The 23,042-nt window shown below is 50.8% G+C and overlaps 8 protein-coding genes across 8 annotated transcripts; 6 read left to right on the top strand and 2 right to left on the bottom strand.

Annotated features, from left to right (window-relative positions):
• Positions 1-372: 372 nt before the first annotated feature.
• On the top strand, positions 373-2,046 carry HOO65_090199 (telomere-associated protein 1; the record flags this gene model as incomplete). The annotated part of the gene is made up of 1 exon (XM_071001636.1): positions 373-2,046. One exon carries the CDS (start codon positions 373-375, stop codon positions 2,044-2,046), a length of 1,674 nt encoding a protein of 557 aa, XP_070856085.1.
• A 512-nt stretch (positions 2,047-2,558) lies between these two features.
• On the top strand, positions 2,559-3,741 carry HOO65_090200 (40S ribosomal protein eS4; the record flags this gene model as incomplete). The annotated part of the gene is made up of 3 exons (XM_071004559.1): positions 2,559-2,647; positions 2,789-3,136; positions 3,396-3,741. 3 exons carry the CDS (start codon positions 2,559-2,561, stop codon positions 3,739-3,741), a joined length of 783 nt encoding a protein of 260 aa, XP_070856086.1.
• A 760-nt stretch (positions 3,742-4,501) lies between these two features.
• Positions 4,502-6,418, top strand: HOO65_090201 (D-lactate dehydrogenase cytochrome, mitochondrial; the record flags this gene model as incomplete). Its single annotated transcript, XM_071004488.1, has 4 exons — positions 4,502-4,777; positions 4,882-5,500; positions 5,564-5,962; positions 6,036-6,418. 4 exons carry the CDS (start codon positions 4,502-4,504, stop codon positions 6,416-6,418), a joined length of 1,677 nt encoding a protein of 558 aa, XP_070856087.1.
• Positions 6,419-7,140: 722 nt separating this feature from the next.
• HOO65_090202 (RNA-dependent RNA polymerase 1) lies at positions 7,141-12,255 on the top strand (the record flags this gene model as incomplete). The annotated part of the gene is made up of 2 exons (XM_071004417.1): positions 7,141-10,366; positions 10,460-12,255. The coding sequence occupies 2 exons, from the start codon at positions 7,141-7,143 to the stop codon at positions 12,253-12,255; spliced, it is 5,022 nt and encodes a 1,673-aa protein (XP_070856088.1).
• A 1,565-nt stretch (positions 12,256-13,820) lies between these two features.
• On the top strand, positions 13,821-14,714 carry HOO65_090203 (uncharacterized protein; the record flags this gene model as incomplete). The annotated part of the gene is made up of 1 exon (XM_071001637.1): positions 13,821-14,714. The coding sequence occupies one exon, from the start codon at positions 13,821-13,823 to the stop codon at positions 14,712-14,714; it is 894 nt and encodes a 297-aa protein (XP_070856089.1).
• Positions 14,715-14,997: 283 nt separating this feature from the next.
• On the bottom strand, positions 14,998-16,867 carry HOO65_090204 (Pantothenate kinase; the record flags this gene model as incomplete). The annotated part of the gene is made up of 3 exons (XM_071004490.1): positions 14,998-15,827; positions 15,949-16,234; positions 16,409-16,867. The coding sequence occupies 3 exons, from the start codon at positions 16,865-16,867 to the stop codon at positions 14,998-15,000; spliced, it is 1,575 nt and encodes a 524-aa protein (XP_070856090.1).
• A 2,344-nt stretch (positions 16,868-19,211) lies between these two features.
• Positions 19,212-20,735, top strand: HOO65_090205 (uncharacterized protein; the record flags this gene model as incomplete). The annotated part of the gene is made up of 1 exon (XM_071001638.1): positions 19,212-20,735. The coding sequence occupies one exon, from the start codon at positions 19,212-19,214 to the stop codon at positions 20,733-20,735; it is 1,524 nt and encodes a 507-aa protein (XP_070856091.1).
• Positions 20,736-21,354: 619 nt separating this feature from the next.
• HOO65_090206 (Sulfite efflux pump SSU1) lies at positions 21,355-22,689 on the bottom strand (the record flags this gene model as incomplete). The annotated part of the gene is made up of 2 exons (XM_071004539.1): positions 21,355-22,114; positions 22,184-22,689. 2 exons carry the CDS (start codon positions 22,687-22,689, stop codon positions 21,355-21,357), a joined length of 1,266 nt encoding a protein of 421 aa, XP_070856092.1.
• Between the last annotated feature and the right edge of the window lie 353 nt (positions 22,690-23,042).

A 23,042-nucleotide genomic window follows, 5' to 3' on the forward strand; every position in this document is an offset into this window, starting at 1 on the left:
TAACACGTTGGTCTTGCTATTACAGCCCTCGGCGAACTGCTAAGCATCACTGCGGTCTACATATTTCTCACCTGCGTCGCGTGCTGCCAGAACACTGTATATCGGGGACTCGGGGTTCTCGTACACTATGTATATATTCTAGTGCTTCAAGTGCTTCTCTTCTTCCACTCTTGTCTATTATACCTGCTCATTTGAGTCCTAGCTGTTGACTATTCCAACCGCCTGCAGCGCGCTTGTTCCCGAGACGCTCACCTGATTGGTATATATGCGTATCTCGGGGTTCTTGCACTACCATTTGATTCGCTCGCTTGTGCTTGCGTGGCCACTACCCGGTCGCCTAAAGAAAGCCCGCTTCCTCACCCAGCCACCGCCATGAGCAGCAAAAAGTTCACCCCCGTGACAAACCCCGGGGGTGATTCTTCCTCATCTTTACCACCAGCAACCTCAGGCCCAACCCCAGCTCGCCCTGGGGGCTCGCTGCCCAACTTCCCATTACCGTACCCTTCATCTAGCGTTGCTAATAACTTGTACCAACCGGATGCTGATTACGGCTTTTCTTACTGGAACGAACAGCCACCCAAGCAGAACGATGCTCCACCAAGTCACACCCTGCCTAGTATTCAGGAAGTGTACGAGACGAACTTTATTGACCCTCGCGACACTTATCGTGTCAGCTCTGCCACTTATGAGCTACCGCCAGTTCTCCCTCGTCTAGAGGATATCTCGCTCTCGACAAAGTCTGGCTCTAGTTCACGCGCTATTGGCACCTCAGGCATCCCCGTCTACGAAGCAACTCATTCTCAATCTCAGTCATCATCTCAGCCACAGCCACCCCAGAATCAATTTCAGACTCAGCCTCAATCTCAACCACTGTCCAAGATCAACATTGATGCTTTGACACACCTTACTGATGTCCCTGCCTTTAACCCTAGCTTTCCAGAGTTTTCTCTAGGGACTGCCGATAATACTGCTCTCTCTGATCCTACCCCGGCCATCCGTCATTCACCCTCTCCACCAAATGTCAAACGCCGTCCCAAGAAGGGCCGCCGCAAATGGACTGATGCTGAGACCGAAAAGCTCATTTTGGCTACTGAAAAGCACGGAATTGGGGCGTGGACCACCATTGCCAAAGACCCTGCTTTTGTATTCAACGATCGATCAGCAGCCGATCTCAAAGACCGTTTCCGGACATGCGCTCCTCCTGAATTATTATGCCGATTCAACACTCGAACTTCAGATTCTGCAGGGCAGGAATCGTCATCTTCTCCTTCAAATACGCTCATTTTGCCTTCTATTGCAATTTTGGCGGCTGACTCTACCTCAAAGCCTCAACCGGCTACAACTGTTAAAAGCTTCCCAAGCAATATCCTGAACCCTTCTGCTCAGGACGAACCCAGAAACTCATTAGGAAACACCGAATCTACTCTAAAACTATCCTCGCAAAACAAGGGGTCATTTCCCAGCAACATTCTTAATGATGGCCCTGGATATGTCACTCCAAGCCCCCCGCGAGATCAGGAGGAGCCAGTCCAACGGCCACGCCCCAAACGTAGCCATCGACGCACCATGGAAGACATCCAGAAGCTTGGTATTACTGGCCCTTTCAAAGTTACTGCGCGCCGCGGCCGCCGCCGCTTCACTGTCGAAGAGGACATGTCTATCCTCAAGGGCCTAATACATTATGGGCCACAGTGGTCCAAGATCCGTAACGACCCTACCCACGCGTGTATCCAGGAGCGCTATCCCACTGATCTACGCGACCGTATCCGCAACAAGTTCCCAGTCGTTTTCAAGGCTCTAAATGCTAAAACAAATAAACGTGGTGTGGAGGGCTTCCTGCCTGAAGGCCTTGAGCCGCATGTTATTGAGCTAGTTGAGGAGACGCTCAAGCAATTGACAGCCGCATTGGATGCCTCGGATACGCAGACATCTGAGCATCATAATAGCGATACGGGAGATCCTGGGAGTGTCAGTGCCCATGCAAGTGACACAGGCGATGATAACACCCCCGCATACAATGTTTTACGTCTGCTGCAGGCCGACTGATGGCTGGCGTAGCCAGACCTGCTTTTATTTGCATCTGTACTCGGTTTGATTTCAAGTTTTGTTGTTTTGTAACAGCGTATATTCATCGTGCTTCATATACCCATAATCATCCTTACTCAAATTTACTTATATATAGACCCGGCTCTCGCAACCTTGGCATTTGCTTGTTTTGTTTGTTCTTTCCTATTTAGGTTAACCTGTGTTAGTCGTGTTCAATGTGGTTAAATGTGGGGCATTGAGAACTTTTCTCTACGGCTTGTCTTTTTTTTATTTTTTATCTACCCTACTAGACCCTAGGCAGACTATGTATCTATCCACTTTTGGGTCACGTGATATTTTGCGAGAGTTAGGGCACAAAAAGCAAATTAAGCCCCACATTTATCTTCCCAACACCCACCAGCCTGAAAAAAAAGCCCCAAGGGTAAAAGCCTCCCAATATTATGACTTGTAGTTCGAACTTTGACCATCACCAAACCATTCGACAAGTTTAGTTTGATCATCAAATCGTCAAAATGGGCCGTGGACCTAAGAAGCATCAGAAGCGCCTTTCGGCTCCCTCTCACTGGCTGCTGGACAAGCTGAGCGGCGTTTACGCCCCTAAGTACGTTACTCTCTAATTTTCTCGTTTTTGCACGTTGTCCTGCCGACTCGACTTGCGCGAGATAGCATCCATACGATAAATCACAGCAATGATTCAAGCTCTTTGGCATTCATTCTAACCTTACTCGCTTTCTCACTATAGGCCCAGCCCCGGTCCCCACAAGCAGCGTGACTGCCTGCCTCTCATTGTGTTCATCCGCAACCGTCTCAAGTATGCGCTGAACTTCCGTGAGACCAGAGCCATTCTCATGCAGCGCCTGATCAAGGTTGACGGCAAGGTCCGCACCGACATGACCTTCCCCACTGGCTTCATGGACGTTATCTCCATCGAGAAGACTGGCGAGAACTTCCGTCTGATCTACGACACCAAGGGCCGCTTCACCGTTCACCGCATCCAGAACGAGGAGGCTACCTTCAAGCTGGGCAAGGTCAAGCGCGTCCAGCTCGGCCGTGGTGGAATCCCATACTTGGTTACGCACGATGCGAGAACGTGAGTTCTGTCAGCCATCATTCAGTCGTTGGATCAAGCTTTGGTCGATTCTTGTGTCATCACATCGCCCTACCCTGCATACCTATCCTCCCTATCTATCCCCCATTTGCTGGCCAAGGAAAAGGGAAACAAGGAGGGAGGAAACCGGGAACAAGGAGAACGAACATTTGACCTTGGAGCAGACTCTTGCTTCGCTTTGACGACTGTATGTATCCCCCCTCCCCCGATTTTTTTCTAACGTGTTTCTTTCATAATATAGCATCCGCTACCCCGACCCCCTCATCAAGGTCAACGACACTGTCAAGATCGATGTCGAGACTGGCAAGATCATTGACTTCGTCAAGTTTGACACTGGTGCTCTGGCTATGATCACTGGTGGTCGTAACATGGGTCGTGTTGGTGTCATCACCCACCGTGAGCGTCACGATGGTGGCTTCGCCATTGTCCACCTGAAGGATGCTCTTGGCAACACCTTCACCACCCGTGAGAGCAACGTCTTCATCATCGGCCAGGACAAGCCCCTGATCTCTCTGCCCAAGGGCAAGGGTGTCAAGCTGACCATTGCCGAGGAGCGTGACAAGCGCCGCGCCCAGGCCACCCAGTAAATTGGAGTGGTTTGCGGATACAGGTTAGACTGGTCTCAAAAAAAAGGAAATGAAAAATCACATAAAATGAATGTTTCATGATACAAGAAATCAAGATGAGAAAAAAACTTATAAACGAAGCTTTTTTAAGTGCGCATGTTGTCTGTTTAAAGGGAATTTACTAGGCTGGAGCCACGGTTGATATTATGGTCTTCTTTTTTAAGGGTTTTACGCCATTGTTTTATTTAGGATGGTAGGATGAAGATTGAGAAGTAAGGGCTCGTCCATCATGAGTGTAGTCTTTCTTTCTCTTCATCTCAGCCGAAAGGAAACTCTAGTACTTAGACGGGCAGTTCCTCGAATTCACATTGTGCGAGGCACGTTTCAAGCCTTCAGTCTCCTATCTTAAATCTTGTGAAAACGTTAGACATTGAAAAGCCAAACTTGGTGTGAGAAACCCACACCAACCCTAGGCCATAGACACAGACCCTTATATGCTCTTGATAGGGCTACGAGCCTTGGGTTGTTTGGCCTTTGCGTAACAGAACTTGAGAACCCAGTGCAGGCCTTGGTACGCGAATAAAACTTGGCTATAAGTGAATCTTAACAACGAAATTCCAACCGCTTAGCTGATACTAACACAGCAAGGAACAAGACACAAGGCAAGACTGCGCAACCAAAAGATTATAGAACTAATAGACAAGAACCGAGCTCGAATATGCCAATGACGTCACGCATTCCCAGAGCAGCCAAGCAGACCTGGCTACTTGGCAGGCCCCAGATGACGCAAATATCTTTCCAAGCCGGAGCAGGAATTCGGAGGGCTAGGTTTATGTCGACAAGTTCGTCTGAGCCGGCTCACAAGACACTAGGTGGACTACAGAGTTTTGGTGCCATGGCATGTGTGGCTGCTGGGGCGGGAGTGATAGGGTGGGTTCTGGGTGGAGGCAGAAGAGAGAGCGGGAGGGTGGTGGAAAAGACAAAAGAGCAAGAGGATGTGAAGGGAATCTTTAAGCTCCATAGGCCAGAATACGCCTCAGCGGCTCAGTTGCAGGATGTATGTTATGGTGAGAATCTGAAATGCTAAAACGACGGAGACAAAAACTGAGACTAGGGCCAAAACTTGCGGACTCTGATGAAGCCTGACTTTTCTCCCCTTAGGCTATCAACGCGATCCGCGAAGAGGTCCCTGGAGATGACATCATCTCGACGGACGACGACGACCTACGTGCCCATGGATACTCGTCCTGGGCAACTATCAATCCTGGGCGACTACCAGTAGCTGTGGCATACCCGCGTTCAACGGCCGACGTCTCAACTATCGCACGTATTTGCAATAAGTACCGCGTGCCACTGATCCCATATTCCGGGGGCACAAGCATTGAGGGTAACTTCTCCGCGCCGTTTGGCGGTATCAGTGTTGACTTTGCCTACATGGATTCCATTGTCGCGCTGCACGAGAATGACATGGATGTGGTGGTGCAGCCAGCTGTTGGCTGGCAGGACCTGAACGCTGAGTTGGCGAAGCGCGGCGTAAACCTTTTTTTCCCCATTGATCCTGGCCCAGGCGCAAGAATTGGAGGCATGGTCGGCACAAATTGCTCGGGCACACATGCCGTGCGTTATGGCACGATGAAGGACTGGGTGGTTAATTTGACTGTTGTTCTAGCTGATGGCACGGTAGTGAAGACGCGCAAAAGACCGCGCAAGTCGTCGGCAGGTTACAACCTAAACGGCATCTTTGTCGGATCTGAGGGCACATTGGGCTTGGTAACAGAAAGTAAGATGCAGCCAGCAAGCTGCGCAACAGGGAGATCGATTTGACTAACTGTGCTCTCGCTAGTTACCCTGAAGCTAGCGGTCGTCCCTGAACACCTCTCGGTGGCTGTAGTCACTTTCCCTACGATACGGGACGCCGCATCTGCCGCTGCAGATGTCATGCAGGCGGGAATTCCGGTAGCGGCTATGGAACTGATGGATGATGTGCAGATGAAAGTGGTCAACGATGCCGGATCAACAGCACCTCGCGTATGGGCTGAGACACCGACGCTGTTCTTCAAGTTTACTGGCAGCCAAAGTGGCGTAGCCGAGTGTATTGAGCAGGTTCAGGCCATCTCGCGTAAATACAAAGCGGGCGGCTTTGAGTTTGCGAGGGACGAGGCGGATAAGGCCCTGTTGTGGTCCGCACGCAAGGAGGCACTGTGGTCAATCCTAGCACTTCGTAAAGACAAGCAGGAGTTTTGTAAGTCGGGCCCTGCATATAAAAGCGGCCAGGACTGCGGCTAAGACGCTTGCTGACTTTGAAACGTACGCAGTGGGAACCGATGTTGCTGTGCCGCTCAGCCGGCTTGTGGACATGATCGAAGTGAGCAAGCAAGACTCAGCCGAGCTGGGGATTTTTGTGAGCATTTTGGGGCATGTGGGTGACGGGAATTTCCACGAGAGCATCATCTATGATGCTAGCAACAGCGAAGAAGTGGCGAAAGTTAAGGCATGTGTCCGGCGCATGGTTGACCGCGCCATTGAAATGGACGGCACGTGCACTGGCGAGCATGCTGTCGGGATGGCCAAGAAGGACTACCTGATAAGAGAGTTGGGTATTGAGACTATCGGTGTGATGAAGGCAATTAAGCAGGCACTGGATCCAAAATGGATCATGAACCCGGGCAAGATTATGGATGTGCCAGGAGTGGAGTGAGGCGGAGGCAAGGCGAATAGATAGTACGATGACAGAATAAGTGGGGACACCAGTAAAGAAACAAAACCGTTGAAACTATTGGGTTACACACGCACCACAGCAACCTTTAACAAAAGACGGCAAAGACGACAAAAACGGTAAAAACAGTTATGAGCATGTCGAAAGCAGTCACGAAGGGGGAGGAGCAAACAAGAAAGTTTAGTTGAGTAGTATGAAACAGCAAGATCCCGGCGCACAAAGCACACTGTAGGCGAGATTCTGGTTAATGACACGCTGCGAAGCGAAAAAATGTCTACGGATTCTACGTTTGTTTGCTTATTGTAGGGAGAGATGAAGTGAAGTTTGCGCGCATGTAAAGAAGTAAACATTGCTGTCTAGAAAATGAGTAACAGCAGACTTGCTCATATGAGGGTTGCTATGGCCCGATACCGCCTCGCTTTTTGTCAAGCACCCCCGTCCTTCTACGTCTTTCTCTCTCACCGTCTAGCCTTCCATATGATTCCTCGATCCACTAACCCTCAAGCTTAAATATTGTCTAGAGGCTTCTAGAGAGGCTTTCCTAGGGCTAAAACAAGACAGCTAGAGCACGTGAAGCTAGCGCGTGCGGAACGGCCTGCTTTTTATTCCACTTTCCTAAAAGAGGCAAGTACCAAATCGCAACAGAGCAGAATACAGCAACTGCTTTTGGCATCTCTTTCCTTTCCCTTCGCCTTCCAATTGCCATGACATACTCCGGCCGTGGAAAAAATAACGTATCTCACGATATTAGTAGCGGCAATAACCGCATTAGCAAGAGCCATAACGGAGATAGCCACGACAGAGCCAAAACCACTTCTAGCAATAGCAAAAAGAGTAAAAAGACCGACCCCGCTACCACTTCCAGCACTGCCAGATCCGGGCCCGCTAGCAAGAGCAACTACGCCAACATCCCCCTGGCCCCAGCTCCCGTCCCCCAGCCCCGCCCCCTTTACGTCAGTGCACTTTCCATTTCGCCACGTCCCACCGCCGGCTGGAAGTCGTGGGTGGGCGCGCTCATCACGCTAATTGGCCTGCCAGGGTCCGCAAACTCACGGCAGATATTTACAAACCTTAGCAAGCACGGCGGTGAGATCTCCCGTATTGAATTTTTCGCGTCTCCGGCTCGGTCACCGTCTCTGACGTCCGGCGCCGCGTCGCTGAATCAAGCACGTGTTATCTTCGAAAAGCTTCCTAATACTGCTTTTTGGTCATCTGGCCGGCTAACCTTCCGAGAGTCTTGCGACTGCCCCAACTGGACTGTTGTCGTCATGGCCCAGGAATTCAAGATGGGCGTGTCCCGTATCAAAAGTCCTGTCCGGCCGGAGGTCACGTATCCGGCCATTATCACGCTGAAACCACAAAGCACCACATTTGGTATGATGACCAAGCATGATGTTTTGATGTCCATGAAGACCATCAGGACGGATCAGGTTGATCTTGACTGCCGTCAGGCCATTGAGATAGACCTACCGCGCAAGCAGATACGCGTCTTTTTTGGCCTGCCCCGAGCCACAATCAAGCAGACATCGCGCGCGTACAAGGCATTGATTAGCTTCGACAATCTTGATGCCATCTACTACGAATATGGAAATTCTAGCCTTGGCTTCGGCGATCAGCCGGAGTCTTCCCCGCTGTTTCTCCGCCTGACACTGCAATGCCCACCTCTATACTTTTGGAAGCGCTTTGACACTGATGCCATATCTCCCAAGCGAGGCGTATCATTTGATATGCGGGATTCATGGATTCGCCTTGTCAATATCGGCATGGGGGGTGACGATCAAGAGACGGTTCCACTGAACTTCCATACCAGCTCTTCGTTGCCCTCTTTCATAGACCTAGGCAAATGGAGGACCCTTCGCTTCAGTCTTTCGCACATGTCGAACCGGGCCGAGACGTTAAATGCCCTTCGAGACTTCAGGCTTCCGCTTCTTCCTGAGCCTAAGCCGCTCGCCATTGTCCCCCGCGTCAACAACCCCATCTGGTCGATCCTTGACTCACCAGCTAACACGCTGCCTTCTGCTAGCAAGAACAACAATCTTGCCATCCTCTCTGCCATGGACTCATCGCCTCACAAGCTACCCTGGGCCGTGCGGTACCAGCTGGAAGTGTGCGTCACTCGTGGCATCTTCCAAGAACATTCCATCAGCCAGGACTTCATAAACCAGTTAGCAGCCAAGGGCGAGCATGAGGCTCGCTCCTTGCTGGAACAGGCCACCGACCTGTACGATCGCAGCACAGCCTCCAAAACACTGACGCTGATTGAGAATCCATACGATATCCTTGCTAAAGACAGTCCCCTTTTGCGGGGTAGTAGAGCCACTACACGGCCCCGTATCCCTCACTACTGCGCCCTTGTGCGCAAGGCTGTAGTCACGCCAACTACAGTTTACTTCATGACACCAGCCACGGAAAGCACCAACCGCGTCCTCCGCGAGTTTCGCCATGTTCACGATCATTTCCTGCGTGTACAGTTCAGCGACGAGCTTCTCAATGGCAAACTCAACAGCGGCAACACCGGCCACAAGAATAACAACGTTTATGTGCGAATCTTCCACATCATGGACCAGGGGATCCGCATCGGGGATCGTGTGTTCAAGTTCCTAGCCTGCGGCAACTCGCAGATTCGTGAGGGGGGTGCCTACTTTTTTGCTGACACGCCTAAGATCACGCGTAATGATATTCGTGCCTGGATGGGCAACTTTAGCAGCATTCGTAGCATTGCCAAGCGAACCGCGCGTCTAGGCCAGTGTTTCTCAACCACTCGTGCCATTCGTGGTGTTTTAGTGCCTGTGATTTACCGCATCCCAGACATTGAGCGCAACGGTTTCTGCTTCACCGATGGTGTTGGCAAGATTTCAAGCTTCCTAGCCAGCATCATCATGGAAGAGATGGAGCTGTTTACGGTCCCTGGGGAGCCTATTCCGGCTGCCTACCAGTTTCGCATGGGTGGCTGCAAAGGCGTGTTGGTAGTCTCGGATGATGCCTCGGGAATGCAGGTACATGTGCGCAAATCACAGGAAAAGTTCCATTCAGACTTCAACGGACTCGAGGTCATCCGCGTCTCGCAATTTTCCATTGCCACGTTGAATCGGCAGCTTATTGTGCTATTATCCAGTCTAGGAGTGCCTGATGAAGCTTTTGAGAAACTATTAGAGGACCAGCTCACCGCCTACGAAACCGCCATGGTTGATCTCCCTACAGCCATGACGCTGCTAACACAATATGTCGATGAGAATGCCATTACGTTGCAGATCGCCGATATGGCCCGGGCCGGCTTCCTCAACAAAGCCAATCGTGAACCTTTTGTACTGTCTCTCATGGCATTGTGGCGAACGTGGTCACTCAAGCTGCTGAAAGAAAAGGCCCGCATTGTCGTGCCCAAGGGTGCTTTTCTACTGGGCTGCGTCGACGAACGTGGCCTGCTGCGGGGCCACTCGATCGCATCTGAGGGCTCCAAATCACACGACATCAACCAGTTGCCGCAAATCTTTGTGCGTATCCCAGAACCGGACCCTCGGCGCCGCGGCCAGTATGTCACAATTGAAGGCATTTGTATTGTCGGTCGGAATCCGTCACTCCACCCCGGCGATATCCGTGTAGTTCAGGCTGTCAATGTTCCAGAGCTCAACCATCTGACCAACGTCGTCGTCTTCCCAAGTATCGGCGATCGGGATGTGCCCAGCATGCTGTCTGGGGGCGATCTTGATGGCGATGACTTTTTCGTCATCTGGGATGAGACCCTAATTCCACCTGAGTGGAACCACAGACCCATGGCTATGAGTCCAGTGCAGTCAGTTGAGTCGAAAAAGGACATACGTGTTTGTGACATGCAGGCTTTTTTCGTAAAATACCTGCGAGATGATATTCTGCCTTTGATAGCCCATGCTCACCTGGCGTTAGCTGATTTCCAGGGTGCCAAGAGTAAGAAGTGTAAGTACCTGCCTGTTGCTCTGTCTCTCCCCTTCTCTCCGGCTTCTATTTTCTCTTAGTTTCTAGTCTCCCTATTCTAACCTTCCCCTTCAGGCCTCCAGCTTGCTGCTCTTCACTCCAAAGCAGTTGACTTCGCAAAATCAGGTGTTCCTGCTGAACTACCCCCTAAACTACATCCCAAAAGGTGGCCGCACTTTATGGAAAAAAAGCGAGGCTCTACCTATCACTCATCTCGGCCTCTTGGTATCATCTACGACCGTGTGCAAACAACCGAGTTCACACCATTCTACACAAATGATATGTTTGAAAGCATCCTTAGCCAGCCAGCTCTTCCCGAACATCTTGAACTAGCCCGCCAAATAAAAATCAATTATGACATAGAGATGCGCCGGCTAATGGGCCAGTTTGAGATTGCAACTGAATTTGAGGCCTGGTCAACGTTTGTGCTAAGCAAGCCGCGTGTCGGAAACGCCTACAAGATGCAGGAACGCATCGGCTCCGAAGTCAGTGTGCTTAAACGTACTTTCCGTGAGCTATGCGTCGAGAAGGTTGGTGGCGTCTTGTCATTCACAGCCGTCAAACCCCTTTTGATTGCGATGTACCACGTAACTCACGAGCAGCTTCAGGCATCATTAGCTGAACTAAGATCAAAGGCTGGAATCGAGGCTAGGCCAGGACCGGATGCAGATGTAAATGCAAAGCTTTCGGCAGGCCTGGATTTTGGAAATATGCCACTTATCAGCTTCCCGTGGCTCTTTCCCGAGTACATGTGTCAACTCACTAGTAGCAAGGACAAGGCAGATGATGCCTTTACTTTCACGCAGGCGGGATCTGATGAGCTTCGGTTGCTTGTAAAGCAGCGTCGGGCAGTTGTAGGGTCGACTAAGAGAGAGTCAACAGAGGCAATCTCTATGGAGGCGAAATCCCAAAATATCATACCCACAGATCGGTTTGTTAGAGCACCCGATACTGTAGCAGCACCAACTGAAGATATGTCTGCAATCTCTGACCCCCGAAAGTCCAATTTCCCCCAGTCGTTCTCTTCAGTTCTAGGCTCGGAAACAGCCAGCTCTGTCGGCCTGGCTACGCCAATATTAATGTCTCCTTGCACCAATGCATCCATTGGAAATACAAACGCGGCCACAGCTAGCACAAATACAAGCGCTTCCGACCCATCCGGACTTCTCGATAGACCACTCTCCAAGACAGCGCTGCAAACTGCAGAAGCACTAAATACTAGCCCATCTGCCCCTGCCAAACCAACGTTGCTGCAAAAGGCCGTTCCAGATAACTCTTCGACACTATGCTTCAACGGCTCAAATTCGATGTCTCCTTTAGCTCCTACTACTGTGGGTAGTCCTAATCACGGTATAGCCAATGCTAGACCCGGTTCTGTGGCTATTTCTAAGGCGGCTACTAGAGACGTGACTAAAACTACTGCTAAAAAGATCCACAACGGTGGCGTCATGATTGATACTTCAGAGACTAAATCTACGCAAAATCTCCCAAGGCCTCCGCTCACTAGCCCACAGACGCCCGCCCCGATATGCGATCTTCTTAGCGACTTTGATTTAGATATTTCCACATCTACAAGCAAGCTTGATTTTGGCCCAGTGCTTGAGCCGCTTTCTTCTAACCAGGCAGCACAGACACCGGCCCATTTATTAGACACTGGTGAAAATACTTCAGTGCCTCTCTTGGATATTAACAATGACACTCCAAAGCCTCTCTTTGGTAGTTCAGATCTCTCAGACGTTGATCAGCCTGACGACACAGACGGGGGCGTCAAACTAGATCCACAGTCAAGCAGTAGCAGTACTGGAGAGAGGATCGCTGCAACTACAAAACCCGCTTGGAAAAATTGGCTTGAAATGGAGGGGCTTTTATGAGTGAGGGAAGGGCATCTAACAGCAGAGAAAGGAGAGGTATTAGGGCTAGCGGAAAAGACGCTAATATGATTATCACACGTGGAGGAAGATTATGAAGGGATGAGAAATAAGAGCAAAAGAGTTGTATAGCCTGCATTTTTAATAAACATTATTTCATAGCACGCTGATAATTGCACAGGTCTCAGTTTGTTATTGTGTGTTTTTGGAAGCAACTATCGTCTAGCCTTTGAGCCTGCATGTCACATTCAAATGTCTACCGGGGTACACAAATGTCAGTCCGGATGATCCACTTTTCTCCGGCCGTAACCTCACGGCCCTCATGCTAGACAGAGCAAAAAGTCAGTTAGTATCAGCACACCAGACCTTCTAGCTTTTCCTCCACTTATTCTTCTCGCTGAATGAACTCACCAGCATGCACTCATCTCCATGCTTGTGCAATAACACCATGCCCGTCTCCGGCGCCACCGCCACCTCCTCCCGCGTAACACGACGATCAAACGGATAAAAAACCGTCTCACCGCCCGTGCACCCATCAGCCGCTGACGTCAAATACAGCAGCAGTGTCCATGTCGTTTTAGCAGCGATGGTTGAGGAGCCCTGTGACAAGGAGACGGGGTTCCAGTCGTCGTCTAAATCATGGAGCAAGGATTAGCTTAGAAGAGTCCCATAGCAAAGTTGTGAGGATTTCTCTAAGAAAAGATACAGAGACAAAGACGTACAATGGGCATCAAAAAATTGCCCTTTGGTGTATCGGTAGATCCGGATATTTGGGTTCAGTCCAATTGGCTCACCGTCCCTGGTAAGCACACATACGATTAGCGGGCTCTGTTACCCCTCACATACATACAAACTCCGTTTTTACACCGCCACCATTTCACTCACCACAGGCCCTTTACTCCCTCTTCGCGCAATGCCTCCTGCAGCCCCGTCTCCTCCCATAGTCTCTGCGCAAAGGCAGCGTCCTGTACCTGGAAACGGTCATTCACACGGGCAGCATCTCCGCGTTTTGGCCGGCCTGGAGTCGTGACCAGCGGCAACCCGCGCAAAAATGACACATAATCTCTGCACAAGCTACGTGGGAAGAAATTGCGTAACAGGACCACTTTACGCGGGAACTCGGTCAGCGGTTCGGGGGTTAGTGGGGCTACAGGCAGTGCCGGCTTGAACGGCGGCCACGACGGCGGGGTCGCTGTAGGAGCAGGGGCACTGGACAATGCCTTAGACCCAGATCCAGACTTTGTCTTTTTGGCACACATAGCAGGTGATGATGCGAGTGTTGCTATACTCCGGTGGGCCGGAGTGCTATGTAGTAGGAAGGAAACAACACAAAGTGGAGGTCCTGTGTGACGTGAGCTTGTAGATAAGATAAAAGCTCAAGTTGTTATCGATAGCACCATTCCTAGGGTTAACCAATCAAGACTTGAGGCTTGATACCCACTACAAAACTTCCAAGCTTCCTTTCGCATAAACGCATCAACAGTCACACATTAAATATAGCATTACTACTTAATGTTGTCCCTTCAGTGGGACATCTATTACATCTACATAATCTAGACTACTACACAATGCCTACCCCCTTGCTGCCAGAGGCAACTGCTGCTGCCGCCGTGGCCGAGACACCACAGGCCCTTATTACCCCTCCAGCCCCCACTCGCCGCAAAACCCCCAGCGAACGCAATGCCACACAAATTAGCCTGTTTTTGCTTGGGACTGGCTTCTCGCTAGGTGCCATGTTTGTCACTCGGCGCGCTATACAGCGCCGTCGCGTGTCTGCCGTCCCCCAGTTCTTCCCTTCACATGCACATGTCGCTTTCCCGGAGAGACTTCAGTGGGCAATCGCACAGGTCAGGACAGAGACAGCACAGAAAGCAGGGGGAGAATTAGGAGCAAAGTCAAAGGCGGAGGGCGGCATAAAGGCGTGGGTTCCCCGGTTCCTGCAGAGTAGCTCTAAATCGGGTACAAATGCTCCGGACACCACCACCACCATAACCACAGCTACTACCACAACTGCGGCCACAGTTACATCGCCGCCACCACCACCGCCATCGCCTCCCCCTTCCCTCGATCCCTCCAAACCTAGCGACCTCGAAACTCTTGAAATTGCCGCTATGGCCGCCAGCATATCGCCAGAGCTAGCGCGTAAACGTAGCGACTCTGCCGGGCTAGCTGCCGAGGCACTTGTTCTCGCGACTGCTAATGTCATCGCCTTTGCCTTGTTCTGCGTTGCCGGCTTCGCTATCATGCTAGATATTGCCGAAATCGAAGACCTACGAGAGTATGCCCGCCGCAGTGTCGGCAGGGCAAGTGGCAAGACTACTCCCGAAGAGGACGAAAAGGCAGAGAAAGAGCTGGAGAGCATGGCACGCGAGTTTTTGGACAAGTTCGGGATTGTGTCTGGGGAAAACGCGGGGAAGGAAGAAAATGGGCAGGCCAAAAACCGAGATGAAGAGAACTCATAGGGTCAACAGCAGCACTTCTACGTGATGCGTCTTTTGTATTATTAGTGTCCAACTACCTTGTAGTTGGGCAAATGTAAGATAATGAGTAAGATAGAGATACACTACAGAACTATCAGGTGACCAAATAAACGCTATGCCTGCTGTAGTGTATTTTATATGTACAAAAATGAAAGAAAAAAGGACGATACTAAAAGAAAAGACCCGCCCAAAAGAATAATGACAGCCACGGCAAATACACACCAGCCACATCGACAGCCACACCGGCACCTCAAACCTGACGTCTTCATACTTCTATCTCTGCTCCTATCCCCCCCTGAACGTCTTCGTCCGCCGCCAATTTTGCCAGTCGCCTTGCCTCTGCCGGCCGCACATCATCCAAGCTCCCCCTGCGCCCCCAGTTGCGTGGCTGTCTTTTCAAAAACGCGCCAACAGAGCCAAGATAGCCCTCGTGGCGCAAGAAATACGCCTCCTTTTGGCCCTTACTCCAGAACTTGATGGCATAGCTGAGTGTGTTGATAGTTTGACGGTGACCGCGGATAAAGCTGCCTCCAAAGTAGATATGTGACAAGCCGTGGATCTGCGACTGCAGATAGGCAATCTGGCCAATGTTATTACTGATGGCATACAGAATCGAGCGGGAGACATCGTTGGGAGAGAATAGGCTAGTGCTGGCATCGGGAATGCTATCAGTGGCTGTGCTCTTAGTGGCCAGATTTTCCTCTGCCTCGCGCTTCATGCGAAAGACTTTTCCAAAAGAACTAGCAATCGTCGTGCTCTTGAGCCCAATCTTGCCGTAGTCCGTGCCATAAATGTCACCGACTAGCATGTCAACCTTGGAGTTGTCCCCCTCGTCGGCCATAGCCAGCATGTCATCGAATGTGCGAGCTCCTGTTAGCAACGACAGCAAGCCCCAGAGAGTACCGCCTCCTAAAGATGTACCGCCAACACGCTCGTACTGCCGGGGCCCAGAAACCTTGAGAAAGGACACGCCCGAGCCGATATTGACCAGCAGGTATGGGTAGATATTTTGGCTAGGCTCAACAAAGGCCATCGGGTCGGCTTCGCTGTATGTGAAAACTTCGCGGGGGATCTCGGAAATGAAAAAGTCGAGGCCTAGAGGGAAAAGACAGAGGAATTTGGTCAGTAAGGTGGTTTTTAATAAAGGGTACGAATGTTGGAAGGCCGGTCTAGCCCAGCCCAGCCATTAACAAACAACAGCAGCGAAGGAACTCACCAATGATCAAGCACTCCATCTCATCTTCACGCACCACATCAACACCACCAAGCGCCGCACGGATCTTATCGTAGAACTTGTACGCCCCACCACCGGTCGCTATAACGCTCAGTTCGTTTGGCGTTGAGCCGTTCAAAGCCAGCTGCTCATCCTTGATATGGGCCATAAAATCGATGCACTCGTCAATGCGGTCGGTCTCGAAATTGAGGAAGTTGAGGCGGCCGCCGGGGTCAGACGACGAAGGCTCGCGTGAAAAATACACCAGCTTCGCAAGGGAGCCGCCGATCTAAGACGCAGAACAAGGGGAGCAAGCAGGATGACGTCAGCGCACAGTTGGAGGGAAGGGGAAAGGGTAGAGAAGGCAAGCTAGCGTCTGTACAGCAAGCACAGGACAAGTCAAGAAATCCAGCAGGTCAAGACAAACAGAAGAGCGCCGGAGAGGCAATGCAGGTAAACTCACATCCACGGCTATGTGGCTCACGACAGCCGTGTGATTCGGCAGCCGGATATCGCTAGTCTCGCGCCGACTCGGCGATGACCCGTTGGACGGCGATTTAGGGTCAGCCGAGTCAACTATAAACGCGCCGGTAACATTGATGCGGACGGCGCCGGGTTGCGTGATAGTCGTGTCGATTTTATCAGTCATGACCGAGGGCTGCGTCCGGGCCCGGCCACGCGATACGGCAGCGCGAGAAGAAGCGACAGAAGAGGGGGTTCCCATAGCAATCTGCGCAGGGCTTGAAACGGACACAGACGCCTTTATCGCATCAGATACAGATTCGGAAGCTCCCTTATTTGCATCAGACCCAGCTTGTAGCGCCCCATCTGCTGCTACAACTGTTTCTAGCTCTTTGCTACCGAGCGAGGGGGAGCAAGTAGTAGAGCTCGGTAGATCGGTAGTTCTCCGTGGGGCGGCCATTTCGCGAGGTTTTAACGTCAAAGCAAAGCCAGGGCAAAAAGCCACAGCAAACTACTACTAACTTGAGGAGAAAAAAAGAGTAGAAGGGACAATAGACAAGAAAGAGCAACAACAGCAGTTATAAATCAGCATGTCAAAGAGATGCACATCGTGTTCTTTGAAACAACAATGACTGAAAGAAATGTTCTAAATTTTCCAGTTGCACAAAGGGGGGGGGAACATATCTAAGGGTTAGTTAGGGTCATCTAATGGGTATGGCACGATAGCAGATTCAAAAGTTGACTGTGACAAACAAAGACAAAGTGATGTGAAAGTGACGAGAGGGTGATGTGGAGATTATGAGACACTAGATCAGTCGGCTTCGGGTTTTGGAGTCAACTGTTGCATACCTCTATTCAGCCGCAGGGCGAATGGATCCCCCGAGCAATGAACCGCGACCGGCCATATGGACTATCATGTGACCGGCCACGTGACCCCGCCATGGCCCATCGCCAAGCGGCGCGTTTCTTATCTGGATCGCCCCCAAATTTGGCCCCCAGATTTGGCCCCCAACTTGCTGGCATATGTCACGACTTTGCTTTTATCCAAGTTAAAAGCCCCCTCGTCCGTGCTCCCTTTGAGTTCGGTGCAATGATGCCATGGTGAATTATAATTCAACAACCCTAGAAACGTTCTTTATCAGGCCCCTCTTGTATTGGCTATTCTGGTGAGTATATGGCTATGCGCACTGTGCAGTACGATAGCGTCGTGAAGGCTCCGGTGCTGAACAAAAGTCTTATGGTTTAACGGAGCCTTAGGGTCCCGGCTGCGCCTCTGTGCCCCCAAGTGAGAATCCACGCTACGGTCAACATCAACAACTACCCCAACCCTGATCAACGGAGACACTAGCAATGCCGATCTACATTGTGGTGAGGTTTGCCCCGACAGACTAGGCCAATATTACAATAGTAGCCTTAGAGCCATTCAATTGATGACCCGTTGAGATTGTCAGCCTCTAAGTCCGGGAAGCACTAATTTTGTGTGCCAGCCGCTGACGGTAATCTCGGTTGAATAGCTATGCCGAAAATTGCGACTCTTAGCCTTTTTGTCGAATCTAACCCAAGCGGCGTTAAGGACTTAAAAGATAAATACCGTGTCCGTTGAACTAAATAGTGGGCTCTGCATCATCGTATTCGCCCGTGTCAGACGGGAATAGCGATATCGACCATGTGCATTTAAAACAGTGCCCCCAGATGGAACGCAAAGGAACAAAAGAAACTTGAGACTTTTTTAGTCCGTAGCCCCCAAGCTTCTCACTTCCACAAATCACATTGGTTGAAGCTGGCTGTTCTGTGGGAATTCGCTTGTCAAGACACAGGCAGCCTTAATCCAGCCATTTAAGCTAGCGCATAAAGCCGCCGAGTCATCCGGTTTGCAAAGTTAATCCGTCCATCACTTTAAATATGATGTGGAAGACTGGTCCTTGCCGACAGTCTTATGTTTTTTTTCTTCGTCACGGCCTTTACGCAAGTCTGCATACACTAGGGTTAACACCGCGTCTCTTCCCCGCACAGGTATTTTTAACAAAGTCAGCATCGATACCCATCGGATCATTAGCATGGCGCTCACGTAGTGGAGTATGTTTTCACGCTGCGACCAAACATCTCGAAAAAAGACATCGGAACGGCTGCATAGTACGCAGAATTGCGAGTAAGCACCTAAGCATCCGAAGGTGTAGCACGCTGCTCTTGTCCATATACATCGTCTAGAACAATTCATGTGTTCCACGGATGGTTCCACTATTTACATCAGTCTTTCTTTTGCCATCCTGATTCCTCTCCTTTCTGTGCTCTCCTTGATTGGTTGTCATTAATATATTCAAACAGCACTCCCTGACCCATGTTGGTCTCGATAGTAAGCATCCTAGCTCCGAAAGTTAATGATCCAGGGCACAAATGCCGGTTCATGTAGATCGGCATAAACATAAATATCTCTAGCTTCCCCTCTTCGCTCTGGAGACACACATCTTTGAGTGCTGTTTTTCCTTATCTTGTCTATAAACTCTACTTTGCCTAGAACTCTACCTCCTAATCACGGTACGGGCGCAATGCTGCTAGCAGTCACTGAAAATGACTGCGTTGTCCGCTGAGGAGGGAATAAAAGCTAACAAAAAAGTGCAGAATTCCCTCGTGCCTTGAATCTTGCAGACTCACCCCTTCTCTCTTCTGCCTGCCAACTGCTAGATCAGCAAGTCTTCCTAAAACCCTTCTCGCCATCTTTGTTTTTCTCGGCTTTGCCACGTAAACCGCGACACACACTTCACCCTCACACCCCCGCCCTCCAATCTACTACTTCCTCCATCTCAATGGGGTCCTCGTGCGCCAATCCCCTAAGCCTGGGCGCTGAAGGCATCGTCCTGAGCACAACGAGCACGCCAAATGCCGTAAACGCCAACATCGAACACTACCTCAGAATGGTGAAGAACAGCAAGGTGAGGAAGACCAGACGCACGGCTGCCGCCAAAGTGGCCCATGACGACGATGACGAGTCAAGCGAAAACGGCTTCCTCAGCGGTGCAGACCCAAATGAGAAGTGGGACAGCGGTCCTGAAAATGAACCAGGCCCCAGTGAAAGAGAAGGCGGTGTTGGCTATGGAAACAGTGGACATGACAGCAACACCAGTAACATGGACGTTGATGAACAATGCAGCAGCAACTTGACCAGCACGGCTGACATATTTCCCTTGTGCGATCGCATTGCCCAGGTCACGGCAGCCCTTAAGACTATCAACACCAGCCACAAGCAACTGACGGTTGCAATCAGCCGGATCACAGACCCCAAGAGAGGCGACAAAAAAGCTTACGAAGAGGCACAGAAAAGGCGCAGGGCCCTTGAAAATGTCCGAGACATATGGCAAGACGAGCTAAACTGTCTAGTTGAAAAGCGTGACAAGGGTCAATACGTGAAAAACTACATACGGGAGCAGCGCCTCCAGGGCATTCTCTACCACGATCAGACGGCTGCGACCCGGTTTACTGTGTCTGATATTTTCAACATCCCCGACCCAAAGCGATCAGAGCCCCCTCCGCCAGGCACCAAAAATCATTATCGAACCCTTGAGGATGCGATAAAGGCAATGAAGTGGGAAGTTCCAGTATCCGAGCATTACATGATGGAAAGTAAGCTTCGCACCAGACACCAGACCTGCGGCGGCACCCTTAGCCAAAAGGGCCCGGCGCGTGTGTTGGCAGATCATGTGGCTTCTGTGCTGGAGCACATGCGCGTGAACAAGCTGGACCGTCCGGATCTGTCCCGCCTCAAAGACAAATCGGAGTTTCTCATCACTAAATACTGTATTGAGAATAACGAGCTGCCTCCGGCGGTCACGAGCTTCTGTAATACCTGGGGCCTGAGCGACCTGATGATGGTGGTGAGAGGGGCCCGCTCGATCTACGACACCGAGTCAACAATTTTTCTACGCCACCTTAATGCCAGTCCCGACGGGCAAAGGTTCCTGGCTTTTCACACCAGCAACAGAGAAGGAATGCCCAGTGACTTGGTAGACAATGCTCCGCTGGTATACATGAATTCCAAGCGCCCATGGCCCATTGACCAAATGCCCAGAGACCAAGAGAGCTATGAAGCTGTTCTAACCTTGGAAAGTCAAAACATCAAAGCCATCATGGACCCGAAAACGGCCTCAGACATGGCACATGAGGCAATCCAGTTAAGAAAGCTTGGTCCCTGCCCCTACGATGCTCAGGTTATAACTGATACAGGGGGGCTGCTACCAAGCACGGAACACCGCGATAAAGTGCTGAAGAATAAGCGTGCGGAAGCTAAGTGGAGTGGAGGAGCCGGGCCTCAAGTTAAAAAATCTAGAATATGAAGGATCGAACATGAGGAAATAGGGCAATAAAAATCATCTACCCTGGTAGGCCTTTTCTTCGTGCGCTTATTTTTTTCTTGTTATGCATCTGTGACTTCCGGCTCTTGATAAATCGAGAGTGCTTTCGCTGACCGATATGCTTGCAACTGTATGTGCAGACGCCTCTTCATGGCCCGGGTGTGATATGTGGTTTTTCTTATAGTCAGACTAATAGTATTACATTGTGAAAAGTCTGAATAGGATTAGTCAAGAGTATTAACTTTAAGAAGCCAGGCAAAGAATGTTGTCATATAAGTAACGAACAATTAGAAACCTGTGCGACAAGTAATGCAACTAAAACCTAGTGTAACAGTCTATACTTTTGACCTTTGCCATTTAACTTTGTAGTTCATTTCTACACCCCACTCACCTTCCCCTCCATTCTTCTTGGTTGTTTTTGGTCTGTCCCATGAGCGAAGAAGCTCTGCCGTCAAGCAGCGTGTGTAATGAATGGCCCATAAGCACATTTGCTCTTGCAGTATTAACCATCACAGCGTATAGATGGGCGCTTATGGCTTCAGGGGGCTACAGGAAGTGGGTAATCTCGCTCTGCGTCTTAATCCTGATTTTTGACTCTACTTCAGCTTGTCTTAGACTCTTCGCCCCGGTCTTGCTTGTTGCGTAGGTCTTTGAGGCACGGAGCATAGAAAATCTCTCCGGTGTATGCGAGCCATAGTGTCTTGGTGGCCACCACGGTCCAGAGTGCCACCACAGCCAATGATAACACCATAGTGATCACACGCATAAAGGTGCTGTCGAGGCTTTTGGCTAGCTGTCCGGTGCATGTTGCGAGCACGCCGATGGGGAAAGTGAATCCCCACCAGCCCATGTTAAAGGGGAATTTCTTAGTCAGTGCAATACTCAACAGCGCGTTGCTGAGGACAAGCAGGCCAAAGCCCCACATTAGCAGTCCCATAAGCAGGCCAGCAAGATAGAAAAAGCGGCCGGCAATTAGCGAACCGTCGGCACTGCCATCGGAGAGCACGTCGCGTAAGAGGCCAGTCTGGGGGAATACTCTCAAAGCTTCACGGCCGAGACGTTGGATACCAAAGCCACCCTGTCCGAGCGGGCCGACGGGCAGAAACACAGATACGATTAACTCACGCGACGGTAGACTGTGGACAGTGAGGCGATGGAAATAGAGGGCGGTAATTACCATGCTGAAAGATACACCCAGACCCCACAGCACATAGCTGGTGAGAATGGTGAGTTGCGCGTGCGACGCAGAGGGGAGGATGCTGGAGACGAGGGCGCCGGTGGACGAAACGACAATAGTTGGCACAATGGGCAGCATGATACCGCCAGTAATGGTGTGTAGGCCGGGCTTGTGGAAGTGCATGCTGGGAAGATGCAGGTCAGCATATGTTTAGAATCTTTCGGACGCCTGTTTCTCCTTGGCGCATACTTACACGATGAACGGGATCCCACAGCATGTACTGACTGCTAGTGTCACATTAATCCACCACAACGCCCATGCTGTGTAGGCCAGCCACGTGCCCCAATGACTGCAAGCCAGCACCATCATATTGATGATGGTCGAAAGGCCCATGGGAAATGTACCAAGGAACAAGCTCTGCACTGGATGCATGACCATGGCCGACCAAATCTCGGGGTATAGCGAGAAGCGCACGATGCAAATGAGGGAAAAGGTGGCGAAAAGCACCACGTTCAGCGCAAAGAAGACCCAGCTAAGGACCTCGATCCAGTGCGCATTATAGGGCAGCTCATGCAGTAGAATTGACACAATGCCGGTGCCCATAGTAGCCGCAAACCATGAGGGTGTGAAGTTGCGTACTACTCGTCTCCAACCGGCCTCCTCGGCCGCACGGCGGGTCTCACACAGCTCCGTTTGGCCTCCGGCGCATGTGTTGGAATCGGCGCTGGCGTGGCTGCGCGCTGGTGCGGATACGGACATGGCCCGGCCGGATGCTAGTTCAGAACGGCTGACTAAGCGCCCACACGGCAGCTCGATCACATCGCTGGGCCTGGGCCCGAGGACCTTTTTATTATCGGAGGCTAGTGGGGAGCCGCCGGTGGGGGCTGTGATTGTAGTACAGCTCATAGCAGTATGGGATGGATGAAAGGGGAAACAGGGGAGGAGCAAGATGAAGAGAAAGGGCCGCGTTTTCTAGTGATGAAAATGAACGACGAACACCAACAGAAATAAACCGAAAGAGACCAAAGGGGAAAATATGAAGAGATAAGAGGTAATAAGAACAAGAAAAAGAGAGAAAAAGACTTTGGCGAATTCTTTAGTCCCGTATTTTT

The sequence above is a fragment of the Ceratocystis lukuohia genome (genome assembly GCF_044167205.1).
Source record: "Ceratocystis lukuohia strain C4212 chromosome Unknown Supercontig9_pilon, whole genome shotgun sequence".
Lineage (NCBI taxonomy): Eukaryota > Fungi > Ascomycota > Sordariomycetes > Microascales > Ceratocystidaceae > Ceratocystis > Ceratocystis lukuohia.